Below are 25,836 nucleotides of genomic sequence, written 5' to 3'. Positions count from 1 at the left end.
TGATGCCCCAGGGTGCCTCCGGCTCCGGAGCTCTTGCTGATGGCTACAACAACTCTACGATGAGCTGACAACTCAGTCTAGGAAGAGAGAAGACTGCAGGGTTCCACGTTTCTACTGGGTTTCTAGTGACTTCCTCTTGCACAGTACACTCTACTACACCGGCTCATGTTTTCAAAAATGCTTTTTTCTTCTTTTCTGTGGTGTGTGTGTGTGTTTTTTTTTAAATCTATTTCTTAGATATTCCTTGAGCTAATCTACTTCACGGTCACAGGTGTGAGTGTTACTGGCAAGCCACCGGGCGGTGGAATGTTTTGGCTGGGTGAGGGCAGTGTCACCCTGGTGGTGTGTGTGTGTGTGTGTGTGTGTGTGTGTGTGTAAGGGTGTGTTTTTAGTGTATAGAAGGGCAGGTTTCTGTGCCAGCAGTTCAGCGGTGGCGATAATGTCTCATGAGGGGGATTATGCAGGAAAAGGGTCCGGACATCTTGAGGAAGGGGTGCTGGAGGAGTTCCTGGGCTGTGGCTCGCTGTGACGGCTCCCTCACCAGCATCAGATCCAGGAAGGACCTCAGCACAGAGGAAACCTGAGGATGTAAAGAAGCACTTATACATTCTTGTCATCTTTGCTGAGCAGATCTGAAGAAGCCTCTCGGATGACAGATGAAACATCTTTCAAGTTCACGCTTTCCACAGACTACCAAGGGTGGACAGAAATGACTTCTGATCCCTTTGATTTATATCTAGTTCCACAATCTTAGCACAGCAAAAGCCCAAATTGCTTTTGCTGTGCTTTGGAGATTCCTTCCTCTGTGTTTCCTATCTGAGAAAAACCTGCATTGATTCATTTCATACCTTGTGTGACTCCTTTAGCTTTGGTGGCAGGTTGTCTCGTATCCTCCTCATGGCCTGCAGAGGAGGTTCGTTAAAGTAAGGGGGCTCTCCATCCACCATCTCGATCACCATGATGCCTAAAGACCAGACGTCCACCTGGACACACACGGATATACGTATTGCTTCTGCTATCAATGCAAGTTGGTGCTGTAACCCCCCCCCCCTCACCTCAGTGCCATAAGGTAGTCTCGAGATGACCTCTGGTGCCATCCAGTAAGGCGTGCCTACCAAGGATTTCCTCTTGGGTACCTCTTTAGAAACTTGGGCACAAAAACCAAAGTCTGATAGCTTGATCTGCAAACACACACACACACAAGCACCGTGCTGCATTCAGGCTCTGCTCCCAATCACGAAGGTGTGTGAACACGAAGTAGAGTCCACATTAGTTAGAACCTCAGTGTAATGAAAGCTTTCACAGAAGACACTAGTCTCCTGCTTTGGGATTAATTATCCTGTGATTAATTGCATCTTATCAGCACATTAGGAGGCATTAGTTGGGGGCTTTATTACTGGGGCACAAGTGCTAAGTGATACTGATTAGTTTTTTTGCATTCACAAGTGGGAAGGTCACTGAGTGTGTGAGAGGCAGCATGTTTGAAGCATTAGCTATTGATACCTGGAGTAGGACTTTAAAGGGAGAGCACAGACCTCCGTCAGCACCTCAGTCCCCATATATTGTGATTTTCACCAAAAACTGTTGTTCTACCTTTATTTTATCTATATTTTTTTTAGATGTATTAACCATGAAAAGAAACCTTTAGCAATTATCAGTTTATAAGTTATTCACAAAAAGCACACTTTCAGTGATGGCGGTTTCTTCTGGATCGAGATCCGTAGCTTTTAGAGATACAACAAATCCATTTGTCCACTACTGATTCCAGAGCGTCTTGGTAAAGGCTAGCAAAATACAGAACCTCCTTTGCGGAGGTAATGAGAGAGACATTATTGAAAGGGACCAAAAACTACATTGTTTTGCTGTGAAAAATTAACCCCAACTGGATCTGTTTCCTCAGATATTAAAGATCGCTCCGATGTGGAATTGACTCAGCTTGTTAGGAATCTTTATCTCTAATTTTAAATGAACAAATGTGGGCCAAAGCATAAGTTAATGGTACTTTACAGGATAACCAAAATCTCCTGATAATTTCCATCAAGATCCGTCCATAACATTTTCAGTTTTGAGCTGCTAACAGACAGACAGACAGACAGACACCGGCCAAACATAATCTCCATGGTGGCGGTAATAACATCCCAAAGGGAGGCGTGTGAATGAATAATATCTAAACACACACCGTCCACAGACAGGCGCCTCCTCACTTACCCTGCCATCACTGGTCAGGAGGATAGAATCGCTCTTTATGTCCCGATGAATGACGCCCTGTGTGTGCAGGTAACACAGAGCCCTCAGAACCGACAAACACACTGTGGCAATCTGCTCCTCGTTCATCCTGTGAGGACACACACACACACACACACACACAAACTCGTAAAACAGCAGCACAAATTCTTTTTTTTATTTGATTTGACATTGTCCAGAAATGCTCAAAATAAGTGGAAGAAGATGAATAAATAAGATTCTGTGTTTTGTAACTTTCCCTGCCTTTCAAACTCGACAATACGGGAAACACGTTGGGTATTTGCAATGCGATGCTGCACCTTATATTCATGTGGATGCTGTCCTATGCGCCACTCATTTAAAGCCTGCTGCAGCCCACTCACGACTCACACAGCTATGCAATCAGATTCCGCATTTGTTCTAAAAAGATTACAGCTGAACACAGAAATATCCCCTTGTTGCCTGCAGCAGCTGGAGCTGTGGAGTGCAGAGCAGCCAGGAGGGTCCCATATGGAAGAGACGCGATGGAGGGATGCACTGTGTCCGACTGAGTTCACACGGAACCTCACGGCTCCACTGAACATTAGCATCTAGACCCCAGCTGGGCGGGCCGGAGTGTACAGAAAGAGAGGATGAAAAAGTGTAGAACAGGAATATCTATCTATCTATCTATCTATCATGTAATGTGCAATATGACAAACAACCCTCAGGACACACACTAAAGCAGATTTTACTGTCACACATGTATGCATTTATAATAATAAGAGACAAATGAGCTTTCTGCTAATGGAAAACTGAAAACTGGATAACTCAAAGAGAATGGAGACATGCAAAAAATAATTCACCTCTTTCAAACACACACACACACACGTACACACGCGCACACAAACAATTAAACAGAAAACGGAATCATTGGAATAGAAAATTGTTTCAAATGCAAAGAGAAAATAAATTTTAATGAACCTGTTAAGGTTGCCAAGGGGAGGAAAATTACACGCTCATCTGCAGACACACAAACATGCACATCTTTCATCCACACTAACTAGCACACACACACCTCTGTACTTACACTGAATAAAAATCCTGTTAACAGCATCTCATTTGCAAACTGAGGCGTAAATGAAATCCGACTTCAGGACTGAGCACGTCTGTTTGTGCCTTTGCTCACCCACCTGTGTGTGTTAGATGTGTGTATATTCATGTATCCCATTGTGTGTTTGCTGCAAATAAGCCGGCGACCCAATGAGATGTGTGCAACACGAGACAGGCGGGGTTTTTTTTTTTTTACAACAATAGCACAAAGTTTTCACTTGTCCTGTAAAATAATAATAAAAAAAAAAAAAAACACGTTTGCAGAAAATATTCAAAGAAAATAATAAAAAAGAAAAGGAGAACAGTTGAAAGAGAAAATTATATTCGACCGCATTCTCCTTCTCCTTTTTCTAAGATTTCAATTATCGCTTGTGAAGGACTGGTGAGCATCCTGAAACTTTCCAACACCCATTCTAAACACACAAACAAGGCAAACATCTGTGTGGGAGACTGTTCAAAATACTGCAGTGTAGCGGCGTCACCAAAGTGTGTTATTAGCATCTGACACTGCAGCGCTAATGCTGACACTCCATGCAAATGACTGTAATTAAGCACCAAGCACAAAGTAAGCCTCAAACAATGAGGCGGCCGAGTGGAAACACGACTCAACAACAGAGAATTGATTAGGAAAAGTTGGGGAACAACGATCCTGAAACTATCAATCGCTGGAGTGGATTACAGTCCAGCTGCTGGCTTGTGTCTTGTGGAATATTCCACCTTCTTCAAGTTTCTGGTATGCAAATCAGCCCAGCTAGCACAGCACAGTGAGCTTCTCAGGTAAAGTCAGCCAGTTCTTAGTGGGGTGACTTAGTGGGGTCTCCCCATCCCCCTCCCACCAGGAAAAATAAATAAATAATATAACATAGTATAGAATTAAGTTGACTGATTTTCTTAGTTGAATTAGATATTAGATTATTAGTAGATTAGATAAAATAAACTGTGCAAAGATAGATCATTATAAATGTAATCCAGAAAAAATAGGGAAAGTGATTATTGGGATTATGAATCGATAAATAAGATATAGCTGCGAGGTTATAGCAGACAGTCAAGAGAATATTAACTGATCCAAGATGAAAGATGATATTTACATTGTATTTCTGTGTGTGGCAAAGGTTACCTGGTGTGAGTCACAATGTCGGTGAGTGCCCCGCCTTCGAGAAACTCCATGACAACCCACAGTTCGTCTCCCACCAGGTAGCTGTTGTACATGTCAACCACATTCTCGTGATGGTAGTCCCTCATGATCACCACCTAAAGACAGCGAGAAGACGACGGATTCATTTTAGAATTAGTTGTTCAATTTCTGTGTTAAATATGTTAGAATGAAATCATCTGCTGTCTATATTATTCATTTGATCTGAATTATATTTTCATTTTCTCGAATAGGAAACATGTTCTGCAGGCTTTACTCTAAAAGGGTTACATTCAAGAATTAATTGGAAATAAGCAAAGTAAATTAAAACCAGCTGAACACCCACATCTGTGCTCATGCATGCATGTGCTGTATGTATACACGTGTGTGTGTGTGTGTGTGTGTGTGTGTGTATGTTCATCCTCTTCCATCTTTGCTCTCATTAAACACACAAACACACACGGACCCAAAATAGAGCCAGTGCAACATTGATGAAAGAAATCGGTGCTTTTCCATTTTACACAGTTGACATTTTCCTGCTAAACATGAAGTTTGTCTCAAAAGGATAGAATTCAGTTTCAATATGAAGCAAACAGTGAACACATGGGTGTTTCTTGTGCAAAGACAAAACTCTGCTGAAGTAAAATGGGGGGGGGGGGGAGTGTGGGAAATCCTCCATCAGAGCACAGCTCAGAACTCAGGAAGATTGGGACAGAATGGATTAGTCCTATTGATCCCGTCCCCTGCTTTCATCAATGTCAATGCAAACTGAACCTGACCTCATTAAAAAGCAGCTCTCTCCGCTGCTGTTTCCTGAGGTCCATCTTCTTCACAGCCACCTGCTTGCCGCTGTGCTTCTCACTGGCGATGCAAACGATGCCCGTGGAGCCCTCGCCAATTTTAATAAAGCTTTCCAGGTACTCCCGAGGGTCTCCTGCAGGCAAGCACAACCCAAAGCTCAAGTCAGAGGCAGAAAAGACGGTCTGCGTTCAGCGCCACTGTTCACTGTTTCTCGCCTGGGTTGACCACGAGCTGAAGTGCGGCTCTGAACTGCTCATGGGAGACTCTGGAGGGCTGAGTGTCAGAGCTGGACCCCCACGATGGAGGCGGGTAGGCTCCCGGTGGGATGTAAGGTGATGAAGGCTGTGAGTAGGCCCCCTGTGTTTGGAAAAAAAAAACACACACACTAAATGAGAAACGAAAAGAGGCTGACAAAGCAACACACTGAAGCCATTATAAAATGCATTAAATATATTCTCATATAATCTGCTGCGTCATCACGTCTCCTTATATGCACTGTACCTGAGGGGTGTATGGTGGGCTGGGCTGGGAGGGAGGATGGTGGTAGGGTGAAGGTTTATAATGGTGAAAGAGAGGAGGATAGGGCAGGTGTACTGGGGGGTAGCCAGGTGGCTTGGTGAGGCCCTGGAGTTGCTTCAGAGGCCCTCGGGGGTAGGTGTCACCACCTGCAACCTGGAGACTGCAGTCACGTAGCGGACGCTCGTAGTCGCCCTGGAGAAGACGGGATGAGGGTTATGGTTTTGCGTTATTGTATGTTCCTGTTACTGAGGTGGTTAATGCATGTGACACGAGCAGCTCTACCTGCAGGCATGCAGGTACGTTAGACCTAAGAGATGTAACAGGAGATATTTAGTCCAGAGGGCGGCGTGGTTAAAGACACTAAACAGCAAATGTGTCCGGAGTGTGTGAATGAGTGTGTGAATGGGTGTGTGAATGGGTGAATGTGAGGCCGAATTGTAAAACGCTTTGGGCACCGCAACCGTGTAGAAAGTGAGGTCCATTTACCATTTTACCATTTAATATAAAAAACTCCCTCTCTTTCTCTTTCCTTTTATTTGTCTCTCTCTGTGCCTAACACTCTTCTTCATTTAAACACACACAGACACACCCACACACACACCCACACACACCCACACGTGTGAATAGAAAGAGCAGGAGGAGCCCTGATGTGTTGGGAAGGTGTATAATTACATGGTGTGGACTCTTTTAATCAATCACTTTCAGACAGGTGTGTGTCTGTGTGTGTCTATGTGTGTGTGTGTGGGGGGGGGGGGGGGGTGCTGCCAGGACGGCCCAGTCTCATGCCCCCCTATCGTTGGCCAGCACTGCTAGGCTGGCTGTCAGCCAAGGGTCTCCTGATCCATGTTGGTTAAACGCGCATTAATCTGAGTTTGGCAGGGTAATCAACAACCTAACTCAACTGTGAAATTGAATTCTGTGGTGGAACACCGTTCGGCCAGTTTTATGCTAAGGCTGCAGAAAGGGAAAGTGCCGCAACATCAATTTGTCACTGAGGGCTGCAGCACAAACCAGCAAGAGAGGGAAAGGAAGAAAGAGAGAGAGAGAGAGAGAGAGAGAGGGGGATGTGTGTGTCTGCGCCCTTGTGTGTGTCCAAGTCTACTATTACACCCCCATCAGCTCAACATAAGCAGCAAAAAAGAAGGATTTACTCCAGCGCTGCGAGTGGGCTGCATGAGGGAAAGAGAAGAAAAGGTGGTGAGCGAGAGGAGAGAGAGAAGACGGGTTTGTTACAGGGGCCGTAAACCGAGAAGAATAGTGACTCTTAAGCCGCCGGATGACTCCTTGTTTTCGTTGTCTTTTTTCTGAACACTGCAGCAAGATGCATCACAAGGCAAATTAAGATGCATTTATTCTTTAGTCAGCTCTCTATCATGGTTTATATTTAATTTGACTTTTTTTTAAAAAAATAAGGAAACACCAGTTAATATATTTTGGCGTTTTAGCTAATATAAAACCTCTGTTGACTCTACATTTTATTTGCATTATATTTCCAGGAGAGGAAATAAACATCCACAAAGACTCAGAAAGTGGTAATAATGAACAATATATAAGAAAAAAAATGACCTTCTCCTGCAGCGCTTCCAATCCTGCTACACTTGCATTCTGCTGGGGTTTTTTTTTTCCCTGGGTGGCTATTTACTGAAGCATGCAGGTTAAATGGTTTTTCATCAAGGCACCCTGGGATCTACATCAGCAAACCCAGTTTCCCTCTCAGTAACCGGACTGGCGCAGAGCTCTGCACCGCTATAGTCATAACGGCACACGGAGACCTTCAGAGAATGAAAAGCACTCCATAGACCAAATCTTCCTTTGACTACAGGCATCTTTAACCCTTGCAGGTGTTTATCATAAGGCTGATATGAAAGAATCATCCCACGTAATTTATACCGGAAACATGTGGTTCTGTTTAACAATAGCGGGTTGAGGGCTTATTTGCTGCTGTATGTGATTTCTCAGAGCAGAATAAAGTGAGTTATCAGTCTCCATCGGAGCACGTCGGCGGCTGCATCACGCTCTCTGAACGGCAAAACACTTAGATTTCAGGTGCAAATGTAACATCATTATAAAGTCGTGTTGCTGGGCAGTTGTGATAACAGTCTGTAATCATTCTGTTTGGCCATCCAGAAATCAGAAGCTAAAACTTTCTCCTGCAAATCGACTTTACGACCGCACTGGTATGTCTGGCAATGACACGTGTGGTCAATAATTATTGTGCGCATTTTGTGTTGTATTGTATTCAACCAAATTTTTTTTTTTAAAAAAATAACACCTTAATTTGATGTTTTTGTATATTTTGTACATAATACAAATATAAAAATGTTGATAAAATATGACTTTAAGATGATTTACAGTATCATAATACAGCTTAATAGGTAATTTAACCTCGACCACCTTTATGCACTTCTTCATTTTCAGGAAGGTCAGAAATAAAACATGTAAGGCTCGATTTACTTCATAGTCTTCCAGAAATGAATAGTAAGATTCATAATTTTTTTTTAAACTGGTGTCTTACCTTGGCCATCGTCTGTGTGTTTGCAAGGGTCTCTGAGAGGCGAGGGTAGGTGTAGGAGCTGTACGGGTGGGCCTGTGGAAGGTTCTTGAAAGCCCCGCCGGCTGCATAGGGGATGTTTGGCTCCTGCAACCCAGACCCCGACCGAGACCGCTGCCTTATGGCCGGCGTAGGGCTGGTCTGTGTCACATATGAACTCTTGGGTCGCTTGTCGTATTCGTCCCGCAGGCCACCGTAGCTCCACTCACTGTCTGGGTAATTGATCTGCTCACTGTGTAGCGAGGCACGAGATGGTGTACCTACTGAAGTATCCCTGTAATCCTGACTGGACGAGCCACCCACGGAGGCCCGATAGTAGCCACTGGAGCCAACCCCACTCCCCACCGTGGAGGCCACCTCGTCCGCCGAGCGCCCTTTGCTCTCCAGGTAGGCGTGGTAGTCTGGGGGAAGCTTTCCATAGTCTGACCTTTGGGGCATTGCATCTGGGTAGAAGTGGCTGCGTATGGGGTGCGAGTGACCATTCTGCTTGGTGAACCGATAGTGCCGTCCGACTGTCCAGTCTCCGTCTATGGAGAGGCCTGCCCTGCTGGGGTCAACGGAGAAGTCCCTACTGGCCGTGTCGAGGTCACAGGAGTAGCGAGAGTAGTAATGATTGAACCCATTCTCCTCAGGGGTGTTGAGATGACCACTGCTGGAGGGTTTAGAGCTGCTTCCCGCCTGGTGGGGGCCTGGTGGGCTCTCTTTACGCAGAGAGTTGGAGCGCGTGACCGAGATGTTGTCAAAGTCCTCCAGCAGGCCGTTGATGGATGCATCTTTGGGTGGCCGGTTGCCTCGAACAATGGTCTATAAGAAGAACAAATGTATTTACTCTGAACGTAGAGGAGAAGCTGTGTGAGTTAGAGAATGATGCTTGAGACTCTGACAGCCTGGGTTGCAGTACATTCAATGTCAGTTTAATCATTCCTGGTTGAAAATGAGATGAATTTAAATTCCTTTAAATTCAACTTCAGTTTAAAAAAAAAAAATAAGAAAACATGTGTTTTCAGGCAGGCATTTAGATTCATGCATATCAGGGCTTTGTGACAAGTATCACCTTAATCAATACTTGCGATAAATGGGGATAATAAATAAATTAGTAAATTAGGGAGGCATCAGATTTCACAACCGTGAGTGGGTGTGAGTTGGATGCAGCGAGAAAAAACATGGAGAAAAATAGGTGGGATATCTCAGCTGCTAAAAGGGAAAGGAACCTCATTTCCTTTGCAAAGGATTAGCTGGTTTTCAGTGGGCCGATCAGAATACATTAATAGTCGTGATGTTGGATTTAGCGCTCGTGAGGTGCATGAACGCACAAGCATGCAGTCGCACACACGGACGAATAGCATGAGGAGGAGAGAGGGAGACTGAATAGAGATACTCACATCTGCTGCAAAAGTAAAAGCAGCTTAAACGTCAGGGGTGCTGCTTATCCCCGCCTACCTCGTGTTAAGCCCTTTACACGGATGTGTCGTGACTCACGGGGAACTGATGCTACAGCAGCACTCTACCCTGCGCATGATGCTTGTGCTTGTGCTGCTTGGTGTTTCGGTGGTTTGTGTGTGTGTGTGTACTCTGAGGATCACCGCTGACAATCATGAGAGTGATGACAAAAGCTAGCATGCATACACGGCATGTATTTGCCTATCCCTCTACCATTTATATAACACGGGAAAGGCTGCAATCGAACAGGATGCACATTTGTGTGACTCCAGAGATGAAGGGATTTTTTTGACTTTCTAACTCGTAATCTTTCAGAGTATGTTTTTGCCGATAAAACAAATCTCCTAAATTGCCTTTTTCTTCCATCTAACTCGCGGCGTTACATCCTCAAAGTGCCTCAACTCCCCAAATCCATCATGTTTTTATATTTTGCACAATCTACAGTCTGCACCTTCCATTACTCTCTTTGCTTTCACCTACACAAACTGACTATTATACAAACACATACTTTAGAAACGTAGTACTAATACCTTGATGTTTTGATGGTCTCGGCCAGATCTCAGTTCCCTGTCCACATCCTCATGCTAAATCATAAGGCTTTCATCAGCCTGTTAAAGACCCTCCAAAATTCTTAAAATGACATTCCCTATAAATAAATGTGTTGTCTTGACAGCAGTTTAATTCCCACTGGGCCTGCCATGACTTTGCACCGTGCACGCCCACCACAACGTGAAGCATTATTTAAACACTGCAGAGTGCTGTGTGTGGTCTGCGATGCTAACTTTGCTAGAGTCGACTTTTCCACCTTTGCATGCTGAACCTGGCTTTAAACCCGACAGTGTCACTTCAGCAAGTCAACAGATCTGACGACCTTCAGCGGCGCTCACGCCACGCTGTCAGTCAGACGACTTCCGTTGCTGTCGTTGCTGTCGTTGCTGTCGTCTGTCCATGTCATGCAGCCATGAAAGCTGTGATAACCATCAAGCCTCTGCAACATAGTGCTGACACAGCGATACGTCTCGACTCCTTCCTCTAGCTACCTGTGCACTGACACTGCAAACACACTTCCTGAATCTGATAGGACTGACGAGGCTACTATTGTTACCAAAGGTGGTATACACTATTATTATTAACAGTTGATTATTTCCTTTTAACTATTTCTCTGAGTTTTATCCCCAAATATATTTTGTCTGGGTTGTTAATTTTGGACTTGACATCAGCTCAGGTGTGAGGCGGGGTGCGCCCTTTACTAAGCATTTTGATGGTAGGAGAAGTCCCCTTTAATTCTATTAGAGTTAGTTGGTTTTGATTTGAATGCTGGTGCTGCTTTTGCTGAATTCTTTACACCAAGTGGGAGTTTTTAAAAAGTTCCTCATTGGTAACACTTTGAATTTAAAAAATGGAAGTTGAGTTGAGCAAAGCAAAGAATATTAGAAACTAACCACAAGCTAAATAGAAAAGGTCTGTGCTAATTCACATAAATCCTGTGGCTTGAATAACGCTGTTTTTTTGTGTGTGTTCCTCATTTCATCTGCGTAACTATCCTACACGTGCTTTTTAAATTCTGATTTGATCTAAAAGTCTTCTTCCTAAAGAGTCGAATGCAGCAGTCGCATGCAGGCTAAAATGAAAGCTCCTGTACAAGCTATTACTAAGGTTGAATTTGTCTCCTCTCAACGGTATTTTTTTTCACTTTGCACACCTTCCCCATCCAGCTGCTCTCCTCTGTTTTTAGAGCTATATAGGCTGTTTGGAGCCATGACCTGGAACCCCAGGTGAAGTGACCTTTTAAAGCAGCGGGTAAAGCCTATAGCTGAGAGGCAGAGGCTGAAGGGCAGACGCCGTTTTAAACAGGTCGGCAAGCAGAAATCTATCGTGCTTTAGACAGATGTTGCAGCACACGGAGCTGGGCTGGACTGACATCAGAGAAGAGAACATTTGATACACTCTGCACTTCATATCGATGCACGCGACGCAACAACAGTTACGACGGCCCGTTTTGTCGTGACAATCGCCCTCGCATTGTGTTCTCACTGCTCTGTCAATTTGCAAATGTGCAAATGTGCTTTGAGCACAAGCTAAAATGAGGCATAATAATTCACATCACGTTAAATGATATGGATTCCAGTGAGTCAGAGCTAATTCAATTGCCGCACGACAGCAGGGAGCGGCAGTTATCTAATAAAGCATCACCATCGCCATTTGTTTCATAATCAATAAGGCCGTGTCAGGGAGCGTGACAGGCACGAGGGATGGGGGGGGGGGGGGTCGGAGAAAACAAGGCCACAAATGAAACCGAGGAGGTGACGAAAGCGGAAAGAGGAAAGGGAGACAAGGTTAATTGTGTGCCGAATCACTGTCAAGCGGTCAGCAGCATCAAGGCTGAAAATCTTTCCATTAATTTGAATTAGGGGGCTGATACTGGCTTTCATGCCTCCCCCCCCCCCCCTTCTCTACCCCCATCCTAACAGCTCTACGAGCTCTCCACGCAGGTCGTGTTCGGCGGCGGCTGTGACAGCAGCCATATTTCACCGGCGCACGGCTTTGGCCTGTCCTTTAGTGATAAGCTGTAATAGATCTACTCTCCGCTCACTACAGCCTGTTCAAGGTAAGCGCAGGGAAGAGGAGAGGAAAGAAGAGGTGATGGATGGTGAAAAGAAAAGAGGAAATAAAGAGCATTTATGGGAGGACAGGGGGGGGGGACTAGGAGGAAAGATGCAAAAGTATCAAGAGGAGAGCGGGAGAAGAGAGGAAGGAGCAGCTGTGAAGGAAGAGGAAAGGGTGGAGAAGGGAGTGTCATGGACAGGGAGCCATGAAAAATGAGGCTCATTGGGAGATAAGGGGGGGATTAACCTTGCTGGTAATGAAGTGGGGGGTGTGATCAGAAAAAGGAGGGAGGAAGAGGGAGAGATCATTAATGAGCTTGCCCTTCCTGTGACTCCTCGCTATAACCCTGGTTTGGAGGCCGCGCTTCGCCAGTCAGAAAGGTCCCGGGACAGCCGGAGGAAGAGGAGGAAGAGGAGGAGCGGCTCTGGTACGCCACCACCAGGCCGTCTGGTTTAACGTCTCCACACCAGCACTCACATCTGTTGAATCAATTCACCTGATTGAGCCCTTCAAAAGAAAACCGCTCATTACGGGTCCCGTGACGCTCAACAACAGAGGCAGACGTGTAACTCCTCCTATCTTTAGTCTTTAGTCTTTAGTCACACGTGAAATCTCATCACCTACTACACCCTGCAGCAACATGGCCTACTCAACACGCCCACGAGGACATAACCAGATACTGGAGAAACATTGTTTGCATGCTTGCATGGTGTAATGTATTATTTTACATGTCTTAGTACTGCAAACATATCCATCTTCCTCCTCCTCATCATCATCACATCTCTCTCCCTCCCTCCTTTTGCATGAAATCCCAGGCACCATCGTGCCTCTCTGTGAATCCCCCCCTGACACAGGGGTATTTACACTCAGACGTGGTCAGCACACACTTTTTCCCACGACTGCTGTCGCTCTGCATCCCTGACCAACTCGGGGAACAGTTCCCCTATTCAAGGCCGTCTGCGAGAGATAACTGCCTTGTGGCAGCAAACAAAGCGACCACAGAAAACTCTCCCATGACTTCCCATTTATGGACAATAATACGCAGCGCCGATGAGCAAATGATCAGCTGAAGCCACTGATACATACAGCCTGAAGATAATACGATATGCTTCCGTTATCACAACTAACTCAGGTTGTTGCTGCTTGTTCTGTTTCAGCCCCCTCTGTGCTGCATCTTTAACAGCAGCAAACACAAACGGATTTAAATAGATCAACTCTCACATTCAGGTAAACAGCAAGACTGAGTTCTTAATCTCTACCTCCCTCTGCCGGAACGAAGAGGTAACAGCAGCAATTTGGCAGCGCTCGACTGTATGCTCCACTAAATCTGATTCTACATTTAAGAATCTACGTTGGTTAAAATATGAGGCCCAACATTAGTAATGTAGAATAAAGATGCATGCTTATCATTGTGAACATAAAACCATCAACACACATTTAATATAATAGATAGGTTGTATATTAAATTAAGTCATTTGTTAATGAATATTATGTCATCCCATAATAAAAATAACACATAGCACACGGAAGAGTCAAGCCACATATCAAAGTAGTATCTCGCCTTAAATATTTAAAAAATAACACCAGAACTAAATAATTCTGGATTTTCTTGTTGCCACAACAGAAAAACTTTTTGAAAGTTAAAAAAAAATAATTATTTTATTATTTGATCAGAACAGCAGATGTGTCTGTTCTACAAGCATAAATGTATTTGCATTAAAAACAACTAAATCAATATTTAGTTTAAAATAAAGTCAAATTGTTTCGTCAGTCGTGTTTTGTTTACGTCTTGATCTGCGCTGCCCTCTGCTGGTTTTAAGTAGTACTTCAGATTTATCAGTTTATTCCCATGCAACGGAATGACATGAATTAAAATGATGATGCTAATTTTACTGATGAAGGGACAGAGTACAGCGAGGCTTCTGGTAACAGCAGCTGGTTGTTAATTAGAATGACTAATTCTGACCTTAAAACCAAGTCAAATGTGACTTCAGATCAGGATCCAGGCTGACAGGTAGGCCCACCTGTACTACTTCTGAGAGGCTTTCACTGATTATTAATGGCACTGCAGACGATGCCTCAGCAAACCTGGACAGGATTATTCAAGGAGTGGATTTGGGAATGTTCCCATCATTAATAGGCTGAGCTGACTTGTTTCCTGAGGCGACCCCGCTGAATTTTCGTTATACAGTAATAAACATCATCTCAACATGCCGAGGAGAGGCTGCATAATGAAATACAAAAATACAGTGGGACCAAATCCCAGGCCTTAAGCATCGTAGCACGGTAAAGCTTCAAGACACTTTTTGTTCTTCTTCAATCCCTTCAGGCTGATTCAGGAAAATCACCAGAAGAAAAGTCCAGCAAATATAATAACACTTCAACGTTGCTGGTGTGATCAGTTTTTTTTTAATCTAAATGGTTTTGACTGTGGTCTTCCCTCTCAAAGAGTTCCCAAGTCAGTTTATCCCCGCCAGGAGAACTTTCCGATCGATAGGAAGAGAGGGAAGAGGATGAGATCAATTAGATGTCCCTCAGTTACCTTCTTGTCAACTCTGAGTCCGATAAACAGACAGCTGCCCGCCATAAATTAATGACACAGCAGCCCTCATTAATCTGAGTCCTGCCAGCCAGTTAGAGACTCCTACATCAAGTCTCCACCATCCTCATTCAACACGTCCTCCTTTCCTCACTCCTTACACCGCTTGCCTATTTTCCCCCTCGTGCGCTTTCTTCTTTCTTGCAGTATTTTATATTTGAAATAGTCAAAATCACAATGTTAGTGTCGCAAACATGACAGCTAATTACTAGACTCTCCCTGCAGTCTGCAGTGTGAAAACATTTTCCTGTAGTAAGCATCAAAAATCAATAAGTAGATGGACGCAAAGGGTTAACCAATAATCACATCTTTCTCTTGCTTCCTATCTGACGTCCCTCTAATTTGGAACATTAAAGGATTTTTGCTGACTTTCCCACCACACTGAGTGAATGAGTTGAGGATTTGTAAATGAGCAGGTGTAGTTTTCTGTCTGGCCACACGAGGATACTGCAGGTCCAGTCATTCGTTTTCAGGTTGTCGTCCAAGGTGAAATGGGCTGGAAGAAGGGATGCTCATTCCAAAGAACACAAAATATTAAAGGTGCGAGGCTTTTTGAAAAGTAACCCTGCATGGTTCTCATCAGGAAATGGGAAAGAACTTCCAATCAATTACAAACTTGCACCATTTTTCAGCACCACTCATCTCAAACCATGTTTTCCGGGCAACATTCCCTTCCCAATGTGAGAACGCCCACACTGACACACTGAAGCACGGTTGTTAGCCGGGACATTTTGATCTGCCCTGGCAAAGAACAGCGCACCCTGTTGAAAGCAAAAAATCCCCCCCCGCCGCCCCTCTGCTGAAGGTGCCTCCAACGCTTGTAAGAGATGATTCGTGCAGTGTGACTGCAAATGGCAGCCGTGACAGAAGAGCAAACGAGGAGGAGCAGAGAGGAAGAAGGAGTGAGCGGGGTCTAAATCAAAGCGATATGTGAATGTCTGCAGACGCTGGCGTTAAGAAGGGTCGCGTTCCATCAAGTCTTTTCTGTTTTGACCAATTCAATCATTGACCATTTCAAGAGGGAATGTGACGCTTACCAAATCAAATGAAAATGAATCATGAAATGATGCAGGCATTGATCACATCCTAACCCAGCTTGCATTTCTGTCCACTATTAAGTTGAATGTCAGTGCGTGATAATCCAGAAGAGAAATGCAATTTGTCAGTTTAGCTGCATGTTTGTGTTTGCATTAGTTGCAAAATATGCCATGATAGGAAACTGTCTTATTACATATTCATAAATCAAAACATGCGTGAGATGTTTGCCCTGCCCCACATTTAAACACCAGACCTGTCATTCTCAGTATGGACAGTCTGCTGCCTCCAGGCTCACCCGACTTTATTAATACACACTGTAATAAAAAGCTTCCTCAAATTAGCAACCCTGCACTCGCATTTCAGAGCTATAATAGCCGGCTTCCCAGTTCAATAAAGATGCATGCTTCCAATCTGCCCCTGAAGCAAGGACTGGATGACCCTGCTAAAGCAGAAACACTATCTCTCCGAGCTCTGTTTCCATATGTCCACTTTCAGCAAAGCCACAAAAATAACCCCGCTATGGAGCTGCTTTGAGCGCAAACCTCTCTCTATCGCTCTCTCTCTCCCTCTGGAGACACAAGAAATCAAGCGGCACTCTGTGTAGAGTCATAATTCCCGGCAAGTTACAGTATACTGTTAAAAATGCAATAAAAAATTGGAGTAGGTTCACATATATGACCGGTACATCTGCTCTTTGTAATTTGAGCAGAGAACAACACAGTCAATGCCACGTGCAACAGCTACTTATCTCATTTACACCCTCACTCGTTCACCCGATGTGTTTCACTGGTGCTGCGACATGCTGCCAGTGAGAGCTGGGAACTGTTGCACAGATTCATCCACACAGCCTGCATGCATTCTCCGCTGAGCAGAAACGGTCAAACACTCCACCTGTAGCTGCTTATCAATCGTCTGTGCCCGGGATTCAAACACCGCCGTGTCCTCAGGCTTCCCTGCTCCCACCACCCGCCCCGGCTCCGGCCTCAGTGGTCTCAGCTTCCCCATCTCCGGCGGGACCTCCATTCTCACGCTGGGCCGGGCCCTGGTCTCTGCTGCGCCTTGCCCCCCCCTGCCATAACAAGTCACTGTCCTGGTTGCAGCTGCATCGACCCAGACCCGCTGGAGGTCCTGCCATCTGCACCCAGAGACACAATGATCAAGTTTCCTCATCCGTCACCGGCCGACCAGCAGGAAGGTGGGAGGCGATGCCCTGCGATCACTGGCCCATTGGTATTTACAGTAAGGCTTGACAGGTGCCAGCATGCATGCCACGTGCCTTTGAGAGCGTGACAGCTCATGTCTTTGTATTACTGGCTCACAAACTGTGATACGACTAAGATTAAGGGGTTGGTCACACAACGACTGTTTTAATCCCCCCAAAAAATTGTTATTTCCGAGGTCGGAGTTTTCTTATAGACGGTTGTTTACCATCTAACTTTACTGTCTCACGTTTCTGCAAGAACAAAAGAAGAAACTTCGATTTCTCCCTCAGGTCGACTCAGATTGTTCTATTTTCACCAACAAGATTTTGAAATGTAAATCACAAAAGAGCATAAAATCCTGGGTAGATTTTTGTGTGTATTATTTCCTCCTCCAATTTGATGTGAGCCGGAGCTGTTTTCAGTGCAGCTATAATGGGTTTGACGCGGAGACGTTCAGCTCCCTAAAATACCAGCGAGCGCGCTCCGCCTACACTACCTACAGTGCATGTAACCCACAGATGAACACAAGAGGCTTAGGCACTCTGGAGGCTGTCGTCAGTCAGTTTCAGAAGTGAAATGTGAGAATTCAGAAACAGCAGAAGAGACAGTAAAGCTAAAGGAATTCCTAGAATGCACCGACCATCATAACAGATTGATTATATCTGAAAATGAGTTTATTAAAGTAAAAAAAAAACAATTATGCACATGCCCGATGCAAATGAATGGATATTACACAGTGTGTTATTGTTATTTCTGAAGCAAAAGCAGCGTGATGGCCGTGCCTCATCCACCATAAGGTTCCCTTCATACAGCTCCCCGTAGTGCGAACGATCAAGCAGCACGACTCAAAGAGCAAATTAACTGACATCAGCCTTCATGGGTTCTTCTCTGATCTTCACAGAACTGTCAAGCAGGCTGGATAAATCACCTTAATGCAAGCAAGCATTTTAAGCTGTGTTAAATCTGTCAAAATCATTGAGCCCACATTTCTCCATTCCTCGTTACTGCCTGTCATATTGGTGGAATACGCATGGAGCAACACATAATTCAAGATGAAAATGGACAATCTGAAGAGGTGATAAAATTACTCTCATGTTCATTTCATTTTTAGAATAGAGGCAGAGCTGTATTTTCTGGCAAAAGGCAAAATGAATAGCTGAGCTATCAGAAGGGGAGAACTTCAGCTAGCAGGGGAGCTGGTTGACCTTTAAACATGATGCACATATATTATTCCTGACATCCCTGCAGGTTCTTGTCAGTGAGTGTCAAAGTTCCGCCTCTACAATGAGTGTAAAATTTAGAGGAAACAGCTTAAAGGGATTTTCTTTCAAATCCTCATAAGCTATTTCATCTTTCTGTCCATTATTTGAGAGCTGTTCCATTATCCTGGAATCGATACAAGGAATTGAAATTACTATCAACTGAAGCATGCATTTGGGTTCAAGTGGAAACGAACTAATGTTGCTCATATCGATTTTCTTTCTCATTATTTCGTGCTCAGGTGGATTCTGGTCATAAATGAATTGGCTGCTTCTATACTGTCTTTCTTTCTGGCATTTGGCTGTCATTGCACAGAGATTGCATCATTATTTAGGTAGGAAATTAATGTTATTATTCTGTGAAACTCATTGGAACTTTCTCTGCTCCATCTAAAAGCCCCAAAATGCAAAGCACTCCAAAAGGCGTGCAAAGACAGTTGCTGTCTGAGTTATAAAGAAATGCAACCAGAGTAATCTACTCCCGCTCGTTGATTTACTGTCACAGATGTCACAGAACTCAGATTTACAACAGCTCAGACATGTAATACTGGAAACATGAGAATAGGAGCAATGAGAAAGCATTAGCCGGCTCGAGCACCAACACGCACAGAATGTATGGATGCTCGTCTATACACACACACTCCTGGTAAATGACTTCCTCGGCTCTATTGGCAATTTGAGGGTGTCAAAGTCAGAGTGCAATCAATAATACTCAGCCCCCACCAGCTGTAACTAAACACACATGCAGCGCACCAGCACGGCATCTGATCACTGTGTAGCAACACCGATACCGTATCAATGAAGACTAATGGCACAGAAGTATTAGAGTGTACTTACTCATGCACCAACACACACACTACAAATTGTCAGACTGCAGGAGCTTTAAAAGCAGTGGGAGGTGGAGCCAAGGATTTAAGCACGGGTTGTCACACTTACAGTAAACCTACAGTGGATGGTGGATGAGACACTATAAATAACAGCCCACCTTTGGAGTCAGAGTCACACACACTCACACACACACACACACACACACACACACGTTTTTATTATAACGTTAGATATATAGGCCAGCGATAATGACCAACATTCAGTCCTGCGACTGCTTCTAACAAACTATTAGAAAGCACAGCCGCTCATCATGGTTGGTGAACAATAATGAATAGTTAAATGTAGTTATTCACCAGTAAGAAGTGATTACCCTTCAGAGTAATCAAAAAGCATTTTTTATGAAACATTTACAAAATAAAATTAGCAAAAAATGTGAAATATGAAATGGCTTAAGTTATGGAATGTGCTATGGGTGTGTTCATATGTTGATGAAACTCGAATGTGTAATATAACCCTTCAGACTCACCTTACAGCCTATGTTACCATGGAAACAACAAATTATAAGGCTAATATGTATAGTTTGCTAGATATGCTGATTACGCTTTCGGACAAAAACAGATTATTCCCGACTGTCGAGGAGAGGAGAGGAATGGAGAGGAGAGAGGAGAGCTGTTAGGGTAACACATCTCAGTACCCTGCCATCTATAACCCGCTTTTTACCATCATCATCATCATTGTTATCAATGGCGTCTCTACAACTAGAGGAGGAAGAGGAGAGCATGCCTCTACACAGAGTCTACAGTAAATGTTATCATTTGTGGGAAGGCTCATGCCAATGAAGGAAAAGGAGAGTGGAGATGAGGCCTGAGGAAGACTTGGCAGATCTCTGTCATTGTCATGTATAGAGTCATTCTCAATGTGTCTCCCTGTTCCTGGTAACACCCCACCTGCATGCATGGCAGCAGGCAGCGGAGGAGAGATGGGCCAACAAAAGTTGGGACTGTGCGAGTGACCAAAAAAAAGAGAGGGTTAAAAAAAAGAAGGGAAGAGATAGTCATACTTTGGGAAACGGCGTTTCAGATGACCGGACTTTCTTGGGAGATATCTGTGAAGAGAGCGAGAGAATTATTGTCTTGTTTCCCCCTCTTCAGAGATATCTCCTGTGGCATATTGCTGTTCAGGACCTTAGCGGATGTCTCATTGTGTGTGTTCCTGTCAGTGGGACCTCTGAGTCTAACACAAGTTAGCTTCATGATTAACGCTCACAATAGCATTATAAAGTGTTCTTTATCATGTAAACAAAAGCATGTGTTTTAACACACACAAGGAACGGTCCCAGATTTCAAATCTGAGGCGCAGCGGCTCAGGCGTGCAGAATAATGGGACCACAGACAGCATAATGGAAGACAAAACACATTGCCCTTATTGACCGCCATGAGGCCAAATACAAGCCTCAGTATGCAAGAGAGGGGGTGGGGGGGCTTGAAAACCTAGAAAGAATATGTTCTGCTAAATATATTCTGCTTACAACCCAGACGAAGGTGCGCAGTGCGCAGCAATATTAAAGAGCATTTCTGGTGTGGATATAAAGGACTATGATTAGCTGCAGCCCCTTTGCAGTTGATTAAACATGTCAGTGTGATATGTTGAGAAGAACTGATGAACAACAACACATCAAAGGAGACACTCAGAAGGTTTAGAGACAAGAGGAGACACACACAGTCACAGTCATGGGAGGGGGGGGGGGGGGGGGGGACATAAGAAGGAGAAATCACAAAGGTGAATTAAAAAGAAACATCGGGGTTTCTGAGATGGCTTTATCTAATGGAGACGTTAAATAAGCTATCGCCTTTAGGCTGCATTAAGCAATTCCCTTAGCAATGAGAGGCCAAACATCTGCATCTCATTTATAACACACACATCCCATGGTGGTCTTGTTTCTGGCCACCAGGAATATGTAACTCATCATAAATCTGTTGCCTGCGTTTGGCATCGTGGTCATTAGACTTGTCCCATGTTTGATAGAGAAATTAGGCTACCGGTGCCACAGTAAACCTGTATCTGCTGCACACCTAAGTGCATTCAGCTGAGCAGATGTTCATTTTTGCGAGTACCAAATATCAACTTCTTTTTTTTTAGTATGACAAGGCAGATATTTAAGGGTTTCGTCTCTCATATATGAAAATTGCTTAATGCAGGTTTACAAAAATGCAATGTACAATAATATGACTATGATATATCTATGTTCTGTATAGTGTTGTACAGAGTGGCACGGCAAAGCTGGAAAAGCAGCAGCTCGGCCACACAGACAGAGGGAGTCGGGGTTTTGTAGAAACAGTACAGTGAGGAAAGGTGAAGGGAGTGTTAAGACAGAAAATGATTCGACCCCAGCTTGATGCACTCTGTCCATTCCCACTCTACCTTCATAGGTGCCAGCTGGATTGGGGTGATGTAGGAGGGGTCCACCATGGGTTTGGGCCGGTTGGCAGTGTCCGCCAAGAGGCTCTGCCATTGCTGAGGCAGCCCAGTGAACTTTTGTTCCCGCGGGTCGAAGCCTGTATGGACCCGGTGCTCAAAGTTAGATGGAGCTGAGATCTCCAGCCGTTTCTTCTTCTTCCCGAACATGCTGGAAATCCCTGGCAAGCCTGGCAAAACAAAGAGGAAACCTTAGAATTCCAGATACCATGATGATTGAGTTAGCAAAACACAAATATTGCCAATGATAGGGACTACTGGCTGAATACTCTTACTTTGAAATCAATATGCCACATCGTCTTTCAACATCTCGTCATCTATGTCTCATCACTTCAGTGCAACACTGAGCCTCGGAGTTGGTGCACTGTAATACACCATGTGGAAAGAAAAATGTAGAAAGGAACTTGCATTTATGTGCAGACGCAAACCGCATCACATTTAATCAAAGACAGGCTAAACTGACACTTATCTGATTACCGCCAGCCAGTCAGTATAGAAATCAATTAGGCTTTGATTGCCAAGGCGACAAATCCCATACAAGTCAGAAAGACGACCTCTAAGTTCCAGTTGTGTTTGCTGGTATGTTATATTGTGTTGCGCTCTGCTCCTCTGCTGCATCCTCAACTCAGCCTCAAAATGCCGGAGGACACAAACAAGAAAAGAAGAACGAGCAGAAACGTCCAAACATGCTCGAAAGGCGGCTTTTGGTGATGTAACATAAACAGCAAAGAAGAAGAGATGAGAAGAAAGAAAATTAAGCCAAGTAAGGATTGTGGTTTTATTTTATTTTTATTTTTTTATTTTTTTTCATGTATGGCATGCCAGTGATTTAGATACCATACCCAGAGTAAACATCATACAAGGCCTGTAGTTTTGTTACTCTACTAAAAGCTGTTCCCATTGCGGATTTGGTGGTTTGGGTGGCTGCATAACACACAGTCATCAGAACAAAATGTCATGAAGTTGGTGTTGCTGTGAATGGAGAGTATTGTGCATTGTCCCTCGAGAAAAACAAACTTATCCTTCTTCCTCGTCCATTCTTAATTTCTCTCGCCCCTTTCTGTTGTCACTTTTGCACAGATGTTTTTGTTTTTATGCCAGTCATTTATTTACATAAAATAGGTTTTATATAAATGAAAAAGAAACCAAAACATAAGCCAAGCAAAAACAGAGAAAGATCTCAGCCGAAATAGTTCAATATCTAGAAATGTTTGTAAAAAGGAAATGGAAATATGTAACTGTACCAGATATTACTGCACAGTGAAGAGAACTGCGTAGTAAATTGTGTATAATAACAGCAGTATCATGAGGATGTGCAACCAAGGTCACCAATGAGTTTATAGCTAAATTCAACATTACAAAGACTAGAAAAACATTTAATCACAGAGATCTTTCTGAATATTCTTTTTTAATGACAGACCAAATTAGTAGCTTCAAACAGAAGCAATTGAGAGATCCAGGAGATTGTTGGGAGACAGACAGGAAGTTTGGGGGGATGGGATGGAGCAAGAGCTGCTGGGGAAGAGATGAACGGATACAGGGAACAGAGAGAAAAGGATTAAAAATGTATAGACTCATGGAGAGAGGAAGGGAACTGAGGCTTTAGTGATGCATACGGCAATTATGACATCATATATTATTATTTCTTTATTTGAAGGTGTCACCTGAACGTTTCAGTATATTTAAACAATTCTTAGAATTATTAGAAGTTTTTAAGTAATTTTAAGTTAAAAGATGAGCAATGAAAACATGCAAATCCGAGGCTTTGATACTAACACAAACTGATGGGAACATACAGTCAGAAAATAATAATAAAAATAAAAACACAGGATTGTCTTTCTCCTACTCAGTCACATGGTCTGATTCACAGCAACACGTGACTTAAAAACTCTCCTCTTAAATAACCAGCTCAAAGAAAATGCCTAAAACCTTCTTTATCTTGTACTTTTTTTGTGAACTACAATTCTCTGATGTAATAATAACAACATGTCAGCAAGCATTTCTATTTTTGGCAGGCGTCCACTTAAAGCTCCATGAATCGCCCCAATATTCCCTGCCTCTATTATTACTATTATCGGAGCATGTACGGCTTACGTAAAGTGAAGTCCTGACATGTTATGCAAGGTGCCATCTCTCAGCCGCTCTGTGGTCTTTAAGCACGAGGAGACAGAACCCACTGACCTGGATGCTCCGTGTTGGAAATTAGATTATTAAAGACAAAGTAGGACTTTAATTGTCTCAACTGTTAAAAGACACAACACAACATGTGTGTTAGTCGCGTACACTCCAGCTGCCCTCTGACAACAGTAGAAACAGGAGGGATTGAGATGTGTTTGAAGTGCGGAGGCCTTTTGGGAATGGCTTCCATGCAGGCGCAGAGGAAACGCTTCAACGTCTCTTGTCTGCCACACGAGCTCCACTTGAGCTGTAATTTATGGGCGGATCGCAAAGCAATTTGTGAGGGTTCCAGCTAATGGTTTGTGAAACGTCAGTGTGATAAGAAAACACACCTGGTAATATACAGCAGTTATGAAATAAAACTCTATTAATCAAGGTAAACATTAAACAGCAGCTGAAGTTTGAAGCATATCATTCTGTTGCACGAATGTATACCTTATAATAAACATGCTAAAGGAATATTCACTCTCAGATTCATTACTTGTTGCTGCAAAATATCATTGCTCAAACAAACTACGGGTTAAAATGGGCTTTACCGAAGCAATGCAGTCTTCCTTACGCCCATTTTCATGTCAAATGTCCAAAGGCTCTGCATAAAGCGTAAGAAAAATCCAGAGCACACACAAAACAGATGTTCAGCCAAGCATAAAATGATTTATCAGACCCTTACACAGAAATACTCACCAACACATACAAACATAAATAAAGAGACAACTCGTCGCAGGGCAGAGATCTTGATGCCCAGGCCGATTTGTCTCCAAACCATCTGTCACCATATGAAACGCCGCGGGCATTTTCCATTTTGTATAAAAACACCTTAACGCAAATGCACAAGCACGTGCACAGTGAAAGTGTGCACGCGTGTGTTTTGGTGTTTGTATAAATACTCTGTGTATTTTCGGTTCCTAAGTGCAGCAGCGTGATGCATTCATTTTCCACAACACCACCTTGATTCTGCATTTCCTAGATTGTGATTTGGAATTATAAATTGGCAATGAGATGCAGATCAGAGTCACGCAGAAATATGCAAATACATTTAATACATAATTTAACATGCAACATGAGAAGGACATAATTTCCTTCCGATAAACAATTAGAGGGAGGGATGATGTTCTGTGTTTCATTTGATAATAGAGGTGGAGGGAAAAGTTGGAGATCCCAGCAGCATTGCAGAACATGAAACATGGTATGTTTTTGTTCATTTTGAATTTAGCTTTATTTGGTTTGAGTTTTTTTGCCTCTCGGCCTGTTTTGCTGTTCAGTTCTGGTTCATTTGCATTTACATTTTCAGACAGAACTGGATCCTTCAGATGATTTAAATGACTCAAAGATTGTTTACACAGAAATGTATTTTACCCTCCATTTCCCCATGGATGTATTTGAAGAGCAGTAAACCCATTTGGTTAAAGACAATGGTTTTTATCATTTGCAGTAACGTCTCTTTAAGTCTTTCAAACAGACTTTAAAGGCTTTAAAGACTTTAAACTACATCACTGATTATGAAGTTATGTCATCATGGTTGCTCCTTCATAAACTCATGAATGTGCTGCTCTTACCTGGCGAAATATGGAGCGTTTCTTTCAACCAGTCAAAGTGTTGTGGATTCAACATGAGCGCCCAAGACAGTCAGAATCTCATTTGATGTTTTGTTTTGAAATCCTCCTTCTCCTCATTAATCTATTGCCAACCTCAGTTTTCAGTCAACGTAACATAAACTAGCATTCCCCTCGTCTGAACCATGATTGTTGAGTTATGACTCAACGATCCCCTGGCAGAACAACACTTTATGAAGTTATCAAATTGACAAATCAGGTGAAATCCGGAACCCTCTGCAGCCCGAAGCGACCTCCTGCTCCCACTGCTCGCCTGATGATTCTATGACTCTCCCTGCC

At 43.6% G+C, this 25,836-nt stretch overlaps 1 protein-coding gene across 1 annotated transcript; it reads right to left on the bottom strand.

Annotated features, from left to right (window-relative positions):
* Window positions 1-424: 424 nt before the first annotated feature.
* On the bottom strand, window positions 425-25,555 carry pak5 (p21 protein (Cdc42/Rac)-activated kinase 5). The gene is made up of 12 exons (XM_068753502.1): window positions 25,501-25,555; window positions 21,713-21,936; window positions 20,352-20,396; window positions 8,283-9,122; window positions 5,750-5,959; window positions 5,464-5,605; window positions 5,227-5,381; window positions 4,433-4,566; window positions 2,209-2,335; window positions 1,056-1,181; window positions 849-983; window positions 425-580 (listed from the first exon to the last, which is right to left on the bottom strand). The coding sequence occupies exons 1-12, from the start codon at window positions 25,553-25,555 to the stop codon at window positions 425-427; spliced, it is 2,349 nt and encodes a 782-aa protein (XP_068609603.1).
* Between the last annotated feature and the right edge of the window lie 281 nt (window positions 25,556-25,836).

This window comes from Brachionichthys hirsutus, chromosome 20 (assembly GCF_040956055.1).
Source record: "Brachionichthys hirsutus isolate HB-005 chromosome 20, CSIRO-AGI_Bhir_v1, whole genome shotgun sequence".
Taxonomy (NCBI): Eukaryota; Metazoa; Chordata; class Actinopteri; order Lophiiformes; family Brachionichthyidae; genus Brachionichthys; species Brachionichthys hirsutus.
This window is presented reverse-complemented; position numbering and strand designations above follow the sequence as displayed.

Coding starts and splice junctions, on each gene's coding strand:
- pak5 (XM_068753502.1), bottom strand. CDS start 25,555: ATGTTGAATCCACAACACTTTGACTGGTTGAAAGAAACGCTCCATATT. Junction 1,182..2,208: donor TCCTGACCAGTGATGGCAGG/GTAAGTGAGGAG, acceptor GTGTGTTTGCAG/ATCAAGCTATCAGACTTTGG. Junction 984..1,055: donor GACTACCTTATGGCACTGAG/GTGAGGGGGGGG, acceptor GTGTGTGTCCAG/GTGGACGTCTGGTCTTTAGG.